The sequence below is a fragment of the Balaenoptera ricei genome, chromosome 7 (genome assembly GCF_028023285.1).
Source record: "Balaenoptera ricei isolate mBalRic1 chromosome 7, mBalRic1.hap2, whole genome shotgun sequence".
NCBI lineage: Eukaryota > Metazoa > Chordata > Mammalia > Artiodactyla > Balaenopteridae > Balaenoptera > Balaenoptera ricei.
This window is the reverse complement of record NC_082645.1, coordinates 34153693-34167184: the sequence shown is the minus strand read 5'-3', so window position 1 is coordinate 34167184 and position 13492 is coordinate 34153693. Positions and strand designations below refer to the sequence as shown.

The following is a 13492-nucleotide window of genomic DNA, read 5'->3' as shown; positions in this document are numbered from 1 at the left end:
GGCAGATTCTTAACCACTGCACCACCTGGGAAGCCCCAAAATTTAAGTCTTTTTTTGTGGTGAGAGCATGTGAGGTCTACTCTTGTAGCAAATTTCCAGTGTACAACAGCCTTATTAACCAATATAATCACCATGCTGTATAGTTGATCTCTAGAACTTAGTCATCCTACATAACTCCATTGGCTTTCCTTCTCTTGCCCCACTTCCCTCTTTGGGACTCATTGCTTACATTTTTCTTCTCAGTTTCCAATTATTTTTGTACTGGCTCTAGCTTTCTTGCTATATCAGATCTGCTGACCATGTGTGTGGACTTGCAGTAGAACAGAAACAAAAACAAGGAAAAAAAATCACCTTCAAAATGCAGCTTATCTGTACACCATATAAAGTACTAAGTACATAAAAAATGTAAATGCTTAATTTTAGGACTATCTTACATATAGCTGGAGAATGAACTATGATGCATTTAGAGAGGTGAAATATAATATTTCTGCCTAATGTAGATACATAATTTACTGTGTGCAGACTTTAAAAAAGTGGTAAACCAAAATTCTCAAGTTGTATACAATAATTACACGAAAAGGAGAACAGAAGAAAAGCAAAGAAAAACGATGCTGTGTCATACATGAGTGATGCCTGTAAAGGAGTAATAAAGCATTCTCAAAGAAGTTCTGGAGAAGCTGGTCTTGAATTCAGGTCTCAAAGTTAGGCATGGTTTGCTCATTGTAAATTATTTATACCCTGCAGTGTGTATGTTGCACAATGCTTTCACGGGTATTCTCCCTCTCTTACTCTCAGGATAAGAGAATATGTTGTGCTTTGGGGTTCTGCTGAATGTCTTAAACTGTTTTTCAAATGTTGGGTTTGGCAAAGTACATATAATGTTTTGCCAAGTGAATTTCCCCATCATTTTAAACCCCTGTGTATTTCAAGAGAAATTTTACCCACATGTCTCTGATTTATTTACCCTTAACTCATCAAAATATCATCTTGAATAAGCTACATTTTGATGTTTAAGAACCCCCATAGCCTTTTCCTGAGCCTTTCATCTTGTAACCAGTGTGTTTCATTTGGTCACCAACAAAATATCCAGGTTCTAATTGGGAAACAGGCTGATGAGGGAACCTCTTTTTGTCTTAAGAATTTCAGTCTTCTGGAGGCTTTTCCTGTGTATCACATCTCCTTTCTCCTCCTTTATTTCTCTCTTCTTCCCTGACTTCTATTTCTTTGTTTCCTTGATTTAAATATGTTGTTCTTTCCTTGCCCGTCATTGGAATTCAGTGAGAATGGCCTTCCTGGTTACTGCCTGGGCAATTTATTAGCCTAATTCAATTGTTTTGTTATAACCTAATCTTGGTCAAGGCAGTAGGGAAGAAAGGACTGCTCAATGTTAACAACCTTTTTTGTTCTTGTGTGTGTTTGTTCTTCTTCTCTACTCTACAGTTAGATGAATTTCAAATGTAGGCCTGGATGGGAGAAGTCATGGTAACCTGTTTCTGTGTTTTAATGGCTTCTGAACTCCTTACCATCACCTCAAGGCCCATCAACATCTGAGCACTGCCTCACTCTGCCCACACTTCCAGACTTATTTCCCTGTTCTAGCCAGTGTGGCATTCTTGCAGTTTTCCCAGTGTACCCACTTTGTTCTGACTTCCAGACCTTTGCACCTGATGTTCCTTCAGTTTGCATCATTCTTCCAGTAATTTGCTTGACAAACTCTAGTCACCCTACAAATCTCAATTTAAATGGCCCTTTCAAAGAGTGCTTTTATGACTACTTAATCCAAGGTGGGCTCTCCCTCTTTCATAGAAACTTGTTTGTCTGCTGTCATAGCATGTTGTGCAATTTGCATTCAGAGAATTATGCCTTTCTTTACTCGTTTAATACTTTTCTTCACCCCTAGACTGACAGCCCCTCCAAAAAAAGACATGACTATTTAGCATATCATTGCATACCCTAAACCCAGCCCGGTGCCCAGCACAGGGATGGCCTCAACAAACACTGGAATTAACACACTCCTACAAAACACTGTAAAAACTACACTCCAATAAAATTTTTTTAAAAAATAAAAAACACACTCCTGCTGTTTGAGTAAAGGAAGGGTACATAAAGCAATGAAAACTTGGAGACGGTGTGTATTACTGTTATTAAATTATATAACATTATTAACATACTGCCAGCTTGAAGATCTGGGAGGAAGGTTTTTTCAGAAAACCTAATTTTATCTTGACAAAGTAGAATTTTGAAAGACTGAAGAGCTTTTGAAAATTTTTTGCAATTTGAGGAAAGCACAGCCTGATCAATAGAACTATTCCCCCAAAGGGGCTGTCCTTTGTATTAAAATAAGAAAACACTGTATGCTCTCAATGTCTTTCATCCTTAAAGCCCTCACAAGTATTAATTAATCCACAAAATGATATCTGGCTCCAAAAGGTAGAATCTGTGACTTAAGGTTTATCTGCAAAAGCCTGCTTTGCCCCCAAGCCATGGCAACTTCCTGAGCTCTGGCCTCCAAATCCTTCTAGCTCAGGAGGTAGCAGATGATTCTCTAAAACCTGCCACAGGCTTTTGACTCCTGCAGGGTTATCCGTAGACATGTCTTAAACTCTTTTGATAAACATAAAGATGATAAAGATTTAACATGCTATAAACAGGATTATTTTTCTTGAACATTTCTTTAGGGGGAAAAGGGAAAATGCCCGGAAAATAATTAGGTCTCACGAAGAGTTATAATATGAAATACACAAGATCAGGAAACAAACACATATTAGTATATTTGACATTTCATGTTTAAAATCTTTGCCGCATTACAGAACTGGTTAAGCAACAACACGGCTTCTCAGAAAATAATATAGTCTCATGCATTGATAGCATATGGATTTGCACACCAAGTGGCATAAATGACTTCAGGTGTCAGTGAACTGGGTAGTTTCTGCCCTAAGATTTCAGACTCCAAATAGGAATATATTTTTGTCAGTATTCAAAAGAAATGCATTATGTTTCTGTTTAACCATGTTGATCACAACCTACTTTATTAAAGGGGAAGTTGAGAGGTAAAGCATGGTTACCAAAGGGTGACAGCATCTATGGGAGCATCCACCATGGCAGACTCCGCTGTCATAAAGTGAATTACTTTTCTCCAAAGGGAGTGCATCGAATAGGATACTTTTGCCAGTTGTGCTTAAAGCCAAAGCCTCCCATGATTGCTGGATACTGTTCAAGGAAGTTCTAAATATAGGAGATAAAGGAAATGGGATTTATAGCAGAAAATGTGGGATATAAATAAGCTCAAAGATCCATATAGTAAAAATAATGAGTAATAACATCAACTTAAAGGATTTTACTATTTTCTAAAGTGTTTTGGTGTATATCATTTTATATATGGTAGTTGATCCTGGTAGGTACTGGCAAGGGAAACTACTGCCAGAACCTATGGATGATTCCAGAAACAACACCGAGGCAGGCATGAGGGAAAGAAAAAGAGATGTAGAGATGAAGGAACATGTCAGATTTGTGGAAAAAATATGTGAATCTAGGTTAAAAATAATTATACAGTTATATTAGTCAAATATAAAGACAGCTTTATAGGTTCTGGAAAATAATTCAAGTCTTGATGTAAACAGTAACGGATAATTAAAAATTAATCAGAGGGACTTCCTGGTGGCGCAGTGGCTAAGAATCCGCCTGCCAATGCAGGGAACACGGGTTCGAGCCCCGGTCCAGGAAGATCCCACATGCCGCGGAGCAACTAAGCCCGGGGGCCACTACTACTGAGCCTGCGTGCCACAACTACTGAAGCCCGTGCTCCTAGAGCCCGTGCTCTGCAACAAGAGAATCCACCGCAATGAGAAGCCTGTGCACTGCAACGAAGAGTAGCCCCCGCTTGCTGCAACTAGTGAAAGCCCGCAGGCAGCAACGAAGACCCAACGCAGCCAAAAATAAATTAATAAGTAAATGAAATTTTTAAAAAAATTAATCAGAATTTGTTGTTTGAGGGAATTGGTGGTTATTTTGGCATTGTCTACCATAATGAAGTAAGTCATAAGTAAGACTTGTGGGGGAAAGATAATCATTTCTGTCTTTAAAGTAACATCAAATAAGCAATTTAATTCAAGTAGAGATTGATGAATAAAAGTTGAACATAACCTCTGTTCACAAGACAGAGCAAGATAAACAAGTACTCAAAGAGAGGGTCCAGGGAAACCCAACTCAGGAATAGGAAGTAAATTGGTTGGTAGTTCCAGTAGAGTTTAGAGACAGAGAGAGAGAGAGAGAGAGTGTGTGTGCTTGTGTAGACAGAGAGAGTAACAGAGAGAGAGGGATGCAGAGAAAGAGATTTAGAGAGACTGCAAACTGAAGAGGTCAACAAATTACTGGGTTTTTTTCCTTCTATCAGCAGTACTTCCCAATGCCACTTTTACAAGGTTATCTGACCTAGAATAGAGTATTGAGCACATAGATATATCTTCTTTTAGTTAAACTATCCATAATTTGAGATATTTAAAATGAGTTTCATTTATTGAGAATTGAGGCTACAGAGTCAAAACATAATTATAGGCCAGCAAACCAACAAATAACCTTAAAGGTAGGAAGTTAAATTGACAAAACTATTTCTGAATATTCTAATTTTTTAAATATTAGCCTATGCTTGATGTATAGGCATAGCACAAATATACCATTAGTTATTGATTAAATTTAAGTAATGACCATAATTTTAATTTTTAAAATTCATAATTAATATATATTTCATGTAAAAATTTTGAGACACTTTAAGGCATTTTTCAAATACAATCCATATATATTTGTACATGTAAAATTATATATAATTGCATATATATTTATATTACGTACACACACGCTCATATAGCTTCATTTTCAGTCTAACTTTTGCCATGTTTCATCAAACACTTCAGAGAAACATTTGCACGTGCTATATTTAAAATAGAGCACTTTATATGTACTTTATATGTTCTGTAAGGCAAATTTATAGAAAAGAAACACAATTACTTTCTATTCACTGTACAGCTGTACTATGCCAGGCCTTCTATGAAGTTTTAATAATAAACAGTAAGTGAAGCATAGCTCTCCCCTCAAATACCTTATAGTGCAGTAAGAGACATGTAAAAGGAAACAGGCAATTTTAGTGTGATTAGAGATAGAGGCAATTTAGAGACAGAGGCAAGGCCAAGCTGCTATAGGAAGGTAGAATAAAGAAGGGCTACCTGATTCAAAGTTGAGGAAGCAAAGAAATACTTTCCAGGGAAAATGGTCTCTAAGTTGAAACCTAAGTGATTAATTTTGAAAACAAGATATTGTTATATCTAATTAAATTTTAAAATGTCTTTCACTATGAATAGCAGTCATATATTTATTAATCTCCAAAATCAACAATATTGTTTTAATAAATCTTTAATATCTTATCATTAAATCAATTGACAAACATGTCTTTTCTGAACAAACCCTAGTCCCAGAAGCAATGTAAGGGGAAGTATGATATAATAAAGAAAATACAAGTCATGACCCCTAACTTCAAAGCATTTATAGTCTAGCCATGGTACAAGTCTATTACCCATGAAATAAGAGAGAACAACACAAAAGAGTGCTGAGATGAAGGAACTATAATTGTTACAGAAAATCCAAACTCCTTCAGGGTGAGAACCATGTCTTAATCATGTTACTATTGCTGGCTTGAGGTTGTGTATTTGGCAGTAGATAATAAATAAGGTAAATCAGAGCCGTGAGAGAAGTCTATAGACTTGATGCTATAGAAAATAGGAAGCTGTTGAAAGTTCTGACAAGGAGAATGAAATAATGAAGGTACTGTTTAAAGAAGGTTGGTGTGGAAGGTTGTACAGTAGCACAGGATCAGTGGGAGAGGCATGGTGGGATACAGTGGGGTGAGACCAGAAGCATTTGAAGGCCTCAGAAAGGGTGTGCCTGTATACATGGAGAAAAAAATGAGGCCACCACATCCATTGTAGAGAAACCACCTCAGAAAATGTTGACATGTGAAGGGTCATAGAGAAAATAAAGGATCCAAAGAAAATGTGTTCTCAGCCTAGATAAACGTTTGCTACTAATAGAAATGGGATAGATTGGGAGTTTGGGACTGACATGTACACGCTACTATATTTAAAATAGATAACCAACAAGGACCTACTGTATAGCACAGGGAACTCTGCTCAGTATTCTGTAATAACCTAAATGGGAAAATAATTTGAAAAAGAATAAATACATGTATATGTATAATTGAATCACTTTGCTGTACACCTGAAACTAACACAACATTGTTAATCAACTATACTCCAATATAAAATGAAAATTTAAATAAATAAATAAAATTTTAAAAAAAGTCTTCTCTATTAAAAAGAGCTAACTTTTTTGTTTTTTGTTTTTAACAGCTATTAAAAAAATAGAGATGGGGGTCAATGGAAATAGGAATAAATTTGGGAAGATGGTGATGGTGTGTTCAACTTGGGATATTTCATTTCAAGGATGACACCAAGATGCGCTAAGAACAAATGACTAAGTAGGACTTCAAGATATATGATGAGATAATGAAGAGAAAGTACATAAGTATAGATCTGTGTACTATGAGCTTGGAAATTTAAAAAAATGTCATTAACTATTTCATTTGTGCACTCATTTAACACACATTTACTGAGATTTTACTATGTTCTAGCAATTGTTATAATCATGGGAATAGTTATAAACATAGGAGACAATAACCCTGCTCTCACAGAACTTTCTAAGGAGATGACAAATAAAAAGAAACTGCAGAGTATACCACATGGTGGCAAGTTCTATGGAGAAAATTAAATTAGGGTAAGAGAAAAGAAGTGTGGACAGAAATGGTGGGTTTTTAAATTTGTTCATTTGTGTTTAGGGGACATTAGAGAAGAGCTATCTTAATTTATTTATTTATTTATTTATTTTTGGCTGTGTTGGGTCTCGTTTCTGTGCGAGGGCTTTCTCTAGTTGCGGCAAGTGGGGGCCACTCTTCATCGCGGTGCGCGGGCCTCTCACTGTCACGGCCTCTCCCGTTGCAGAGCACAGGCTCCAGATGCGCAGGCTCAGTAGTTGTGGCTCACGGGCTTGGTTGCTCCGCGGCATGTGGGATCCTCCCAGACCAGGGCTCGAACCCGCGTCCCCTGCATTGGCAGGCAGATCCTCAACCACTGCGCCACCAGGGAAGCCCGAGAAGAGCTATCTTAAAAGGTGATATTTGAACAGAGATGCAAAGAAAAGGAACGAATGAGCCTTAAAAATTTCTGGGCATCAAATGAACTATTTTGTATCAGGCAGAGGAAAGAAAAGGAGAAACGGCCCTGTGGAAAAAGTAAGGAGGTCATTTTGGCTGGAGCAGAATAAGCCAGACTCTCGTCTTCTCAGTTTGCATGCTTTGAAGGAGCAAGCCACCATGCTGGAAAAGCCCAAGTGGCAAGGAAGTAAGAGTAGCCTCTGGCCAAAAGCCCTGAAGGAACTAAATCCTGCCAGCAACCATGTACCTGGGCTTGAAAACAGATCTTTCCCCAGTCAAGCCTTCAGATGTGACCCCAATTTTGGCTTAAACCTTGAGTGCAAACTTTTGGAAGGCTCTGAGCCACAGGACCCTGCTAGGTCATGCCCAGATTCCCTACCCACAGAAACATGAGAGAATAATATGTGCTGTTCCAAGTTGCTGAGTTCTGAGGTAATTTATTTTGTAGCAGTAGATAAATAATACAGTATTGAAGTGAAATAATCACTTACCAATTGTTCCAGTGGAGGAATGACATCTTTCAAGACATGCTGTGAATGATTCCTTCTGTGCCGGGATACCTGAAAAAACAGTGACATTTGATACTATTATACTATTTTTCTTTTAAAAAAAAACTTTAAATGATTTAAAAGAGTGTAATTTAGTAAAAGTGCACATGAAAATAACCATATTCAGATTCATTCAAAAAGATGAATAAAGTAGATTTAAATGGGAAGTAAATGTTTTGGACATTAATTTGAGTAAGATGTGTACTCAAAGATGGCTGGCTGTAACAATATCTCATATTGCATGTGGTCTTCTTACTGTGTGACCTTGACACCCCTCCTATCAAATGGTGGGGTCTATGTTCTTTCATTTCAAACTTGGGCAGACCTTTATACCTGCTTTAACCAAAACATATGGCAGAAGTAATACTATATGGACTCCAAATATTAGAGCATAAAAATATCACGCACTACCCCCTTGCTCTCTTGGAATACTCCCAGCTCATTTTCTTCCACAGACACAGGGCTCTCTCTGCTCCTGCCTGCATGTTCTCTCTGTTGTTGGAGCCTGGAGCCCTGCTCTCTGGGCACAGGAGGTGCCCGCTCCCTTGCCTGCTGAGACCTGTGGAAAGGGGCTTCCGGGGCCAAGATCCCTTTTTCCAGAGGAAAAGCAGAGATCTGAGTTTACTTTTGTTTTTTCCATTTCGGGTGTACCCTCGGGGACAGGTGGGGAGGGAAGGTGAGGGCTCTGGGTGATGCTATGATGTGGCACTGGCTATTGAGTAATAAATTTGCTATGGATTGGGAAAAAAAAAAAAAAAAGTTACCAAATCACCCCATACAGAGAGACCACAGGGAGAGACCTCGTAAGTTTTCTAGATGACAGACTAGCTGTCCAGGAGACAGCCAGTATCAACCACCAATCATGTGAGTATAAAGATATCCTGATGATTCCTTCTTCCAGCCATTGAACCACCCCCAGCTTTCAAGTCTTCCCAGCAGAGACCTCAAACACTGTAGGAGAAATAAGGCGTTCCTGTTGTGCCTTATCTGAATTTTTGACCAGATTCCATAAGCATAAAAAAATCATTGTTTTAGGGGCTTCCCTGGTGGCACAGTGGTTGAGAATCTGCCTGCCAATGCAGGGAACACAGGTTCGAGCCCTGGTCTGGGAAGATCCCACATGCCGCGGAGCAACTAAGCCCGTGAGCCACAATTACTGAGCCTGCGCGTCTGGAGCCTGTGCTCCGCAGGAAGAGAGGCCGCGATGATGAGAGGCCCGCGCAACGCGATGAAGAGTGGCCCCCACTTGCCGCAACTGGAGAAAGCCCTCGCACAGAAACGAAGACCCAACACAGCCATAAATAAATAAATAAATAAATAAAAATTAAAAAAAAAAAAAAATCATTGTTTTACACCTCTATGTTTCAGTGTGGTCTGCAATGCTGTAGTAATAACTGGAACAAAATATTTAATATTGAAACACTTTGTGTTTATGCTATGTTAGGAACTCAGCTTTTTCAGAGTTAATGTGCTATTAATTTCCCTGTCTTCTACTATTATCCAGATATATATAAATATATAATAATCACACAATAAGTGCTTTTGGAACAAATTTGTTTTAAATGCCTTATTGTTCTTTCTCCTGAAGAAGCATCATAGACAGATTCTATAATTTTTAAAAAAAAGGAGGAATTTATAATTAAAAATCATTATCTTGAAAATTTAAGTAGAAGCTCTCATTAAGAGCACTATTTCACTAAACAGGAATTTTCCAGTACTTTGAATGAAGGAGAGAGTGGAAAGGGTTGGGACAAAGCAGTAGGAAGAAAAAGGAAGAGACAGAGGCAGAGACTGAGAGAGACAAAGAGAGAGAAAGACGTGAGTGCGAGGAATCTTTAAATAAAGCAGGCTCAAGTACCATGTCTAGAAAAGAACTTTGGATGTCTTTGACTCTGCTTACCAGCACATGCAAAAGACTGAGGGGATTAGATCAATGTCTACTAAGATTTTGAGGGAACTGTATTCCCAAAGAAACCAAAAACCTGGCCTAAAAACCCTGTGATTCTATTCAATCCCTGAATCCCACATTTGCTCCACAAAAACTGAATTATGAAGGCAGTACAACCTTCAAGGAAGCCATTCTCTTCAATGCCCACTTCAGATGTGGCCCAAGAAGGATAATGGGGAAGGAAGAGACTCCAGAAAGCAGAGCCAGAAACCCGGGAGAACAATGGATATGGGAAACTCTCCCAGAAAGAAGAGCCAGAAACTGTCTCTACTGCCAGGACAGGGTCTCACAGGACCTGCCCAGAAGGATTACAATCATCACTTTGGTCCAGAGACTGTTGGCCATTTACCATTCTTTCCTTTACAAATGAGAGGATTTTTGTTTGTTTGTTTGTTTGTTTATTTCCAGGTATCAAGTTCTTGCTCCACCATTGTCTATTGGATATGATGGGGAAAGCAGGACAGAGAGCTTATTTTTCAAGTTCTAAATTCTTAACACCCTGGAGAAAATTTGGGCCTGATGGAGAAAGCTACTTATCACCAGAGATTCTGGAACTGGAGCTTGAGGCAGTAACTGGATGGGACTTTTGGTTGTCTCCTTTGAGGAGGTGTATGGGTGTATTTCTAAGTGTTGGAAGACAGGTGCAAATTGATATATGGGAGGAAGGAAGAGCCTGGTGGTCACTCACCGAATTCTGTGCTCTCTTTCCTGGGCACATCTCCAGACTGCACTTCTCAGCCTGCCTTACAGTTAAGAGTGGCCACGTGACTATTTCAGACCAAAGGCAAATGAGCAGAAACAATGAGAACCACTCCCCCTCCAAGGCTATTAACCAGTGAGTGCTCCCCCCGCAATGTTCTCTTTCCTAGTATACTGGCTGGGAGTAAACATTAACCGAGGCCTTATGGGAGGACAAAGATGCAAGTTGGGGGCCCTGAATCACCATGTCAAGAAAAGCCAAGCACAGGCCAGGAAAACTCACTTTGTTTTATTTAGTAAACTTTTTATTTTGGAATAATTTTATACTTAGAGAAAAGTTGCAGTGAGGACAGAGAATTCAGGTAGAAAATTTCCTTCGAACTTCTATATAGCGAGAAATAAACTATTTTGTGGAGCCATCATGTATTTTAGAGAATTTTATAGGTGTTAACATTACCATAATTAAGATAACCATAGTTGACACTCAATCAACGTTGAAATGAAAGGTCTTTTGCATAAGAAAGCTGTGAACAGAATAATAGTTAATGGGAGAAATCCTAGCAACCAAAACTTCATACCTGTTATTCATTGATATTTCAGCTTCTCAGCAGGGGGAGAATATACATATATTTGGTATTTAAGCCTCTTAAGGAAATAGAATTTGTTTTATATTGCTATGCATTTAGAATTTACTACTCTCAACTATTACTCATACTAAGATTTATAATCTTCAGTGAAAATTTAGTATACATGTCATATTCAGCTTACAAAGGTCAGAGAATTCTGGGATAGAGGGAGTTTTCTTGTTCCATTTTCTTGCTGGATTATAGTCTTGGCGTAAAAGTCATTCTTTTGGCATGTAAAGTACCTCAAGCTTGAAATATTAGAGAAAGCAGTAGTATGTAAATGTCTCCACGATACCAATGAATAGGCACCTGGGCATTCACTTGTGTCAGTTTTACCATTTCTTCTATGGCCAAGTCCATGCCATCTTTTGTCCTATCACTACTGGATTTTAATGGGCATAGTGGTCCATAATCCTCTAAATATTCCCTTCTAGTCACCTATAGAAAGCTTTCTTATAAGGCAATGATTCAAAATGTGTTGTGTACATACTGCCAGGGGTACAAGAGATGATTTTAGCTGATGAATGTTTCAATTTTAATTATTATTTACATAATCTTAAGGTTTAGTAGAAAAATTTATCACATCAGAGCCATTTATTAGTGACATGAATACATTTTCCATTAATATAAAGTTATTTAAGTATATGAAATGTGGGGGAAAAAAGCACAAACACAATAAGTGAATGACTGAAGTTTGGGAAACAAATTTTAATGGGAAGAAATGGAATCAGAAGTGACCAGTTACTGAGCGCATACCACCCTTGAAGGAAACCATTGGTTCCATTGTATAAACAAGAATTCAACTTTAGAAATGATACAACAATAATACTGCCTGCTAACATTTACTGAGTGCCTATTAGTTGCCAGGCACTGTTCTAAGTGTTTTGCATGTACTAAAATATTTAATTATCACCCAAACATTAAGAGATCAATAACATATATTTCATAAAGGTAGAAACACAGACACATACCTTTAAAGTAACTTTGAAAATCCACAGCTAGTGAAAGCATGGGTGATGTTTTAACGTGGATCTAAGCCCTCAGCTATTGCACTTTATTGTTTTTCCAGAAATATAAATGTATATGTATAAAGACAGTCACTAAATTCTTGGGGAACTACAGAGATCCCCTGTGTGCATAAGTGGATATTCCTAAGGTAGAAATTTGAAGAGAGCCAAACTTACAAATTTGTACACATTTATGCAGGAAGCTAGAAATCAGATTTCAAATCTGTTATGAATCATCTTACTATTCCTTTAGGGGAAGTAATATTGCTGATCATTCCTAAATCAATAAGCTAGCTAATCTATCATGTTCAATCAAGTTATGAAGATATGGAAGAAAAGAGAACTTTCATCACCTGTCTTTTGCTTTAATGTCTTTCTCAGTTAAGCATTAGGTACAGAAATATGTTATGCCAAATCAGATTATGCTGACTGAGACTTATCATTTAGGAAATTCTGGGTCCAAAGCTGCTCAGTTGTCTTGCATGGATATCTGAAAAACTTAGGATGTTTCAAAAGAGCTGTGTTTCTGTGACATACTTAATTGAAATTATAATTGTAAAGAAAATTTGAGGTCAATCACAGTCTCATGAGGTTAAGTTTGAAGGGAAAAAAGGATTCTCCTAAGCCACAGTATAAATAGAGAAAATCTTACAGTTTATGTAATTATTTATCAATAGCTTATTAGCAGTATCTGATAATTTTGCAAATTTTTATGGGACACTCTCTTGAGAAACAGTCCCACTTAAGACATAAGTTTTTTTTTTTTTGAAGTGCAGTTGATTTACAATGTTGTATTTATTTCTGCTGTACAGCAAAGTGATTTAGTTTTTTATGTATATATACGTATACATATATATACATTCTTTTTTATATTCTTTTCCATAGATTTTTTATAAACCATTCATTTTAGCCAGTAAACATTTCATGTTTAGTTACACTCATATGCCAGTAATTTCTAATAGCAGGTGCTTAAAATGTACCTGTTTGTTGACATTATAAAATATCTCTAATACTAGTATTGCAAAGAGAGCACATACTTCATTTTGGATAATCCTTCATTTTGGATAAAGTTCTGGATATCAGAACTTTTAAATGTACCTGACATCAAAAAACCTACATCTTGTTCTGTAAATTGCTTCTGGATAAGTTTCAGAATACTGGCAAGGTTGGGCTCCATTGTTTAATCTTAGATCCTTTTCACTTTTGCAGGAACTGTTAATTAATCATTGAATTTGAAAACCTAAAATAAAAGTCAAAATATTAGCAGTAGCTTGATATAAAAATTTTAATACATTATTTTCTCTGTGAAATACAGAAGTATTTCTTCTGAGGAAGCCTGAAAATATGATTTTTATGTATGTCTGATTTCTTTTTATGTCTCCAAATAATCTGAAATAGTATACAGA

The 13492-nt window shown here is 37.3% G+C and overlaps 1 protein-coding gene across 1 annotated transcript in view; it reads right to left on the bottom strand.

Moving 5' to 3' along the window:
• Positions 1–13492, bottom strand: part of ARHGAP15 (Rho GTPase activating protein 15) — a 609009-nt gene that overhangs the window by 524764 nt on the left and 70753 nt on the right. Inside the window, exon 3 of the mRNA XM_059927125.1 lies at positions 7750–7818. Coding sequence (XP_059783108.1) covers positions 7750–7818 — 69 coding nt within the window. The remainder of the gene's footprint in view (positions 1–7749; positions 7819–13492) is intronic.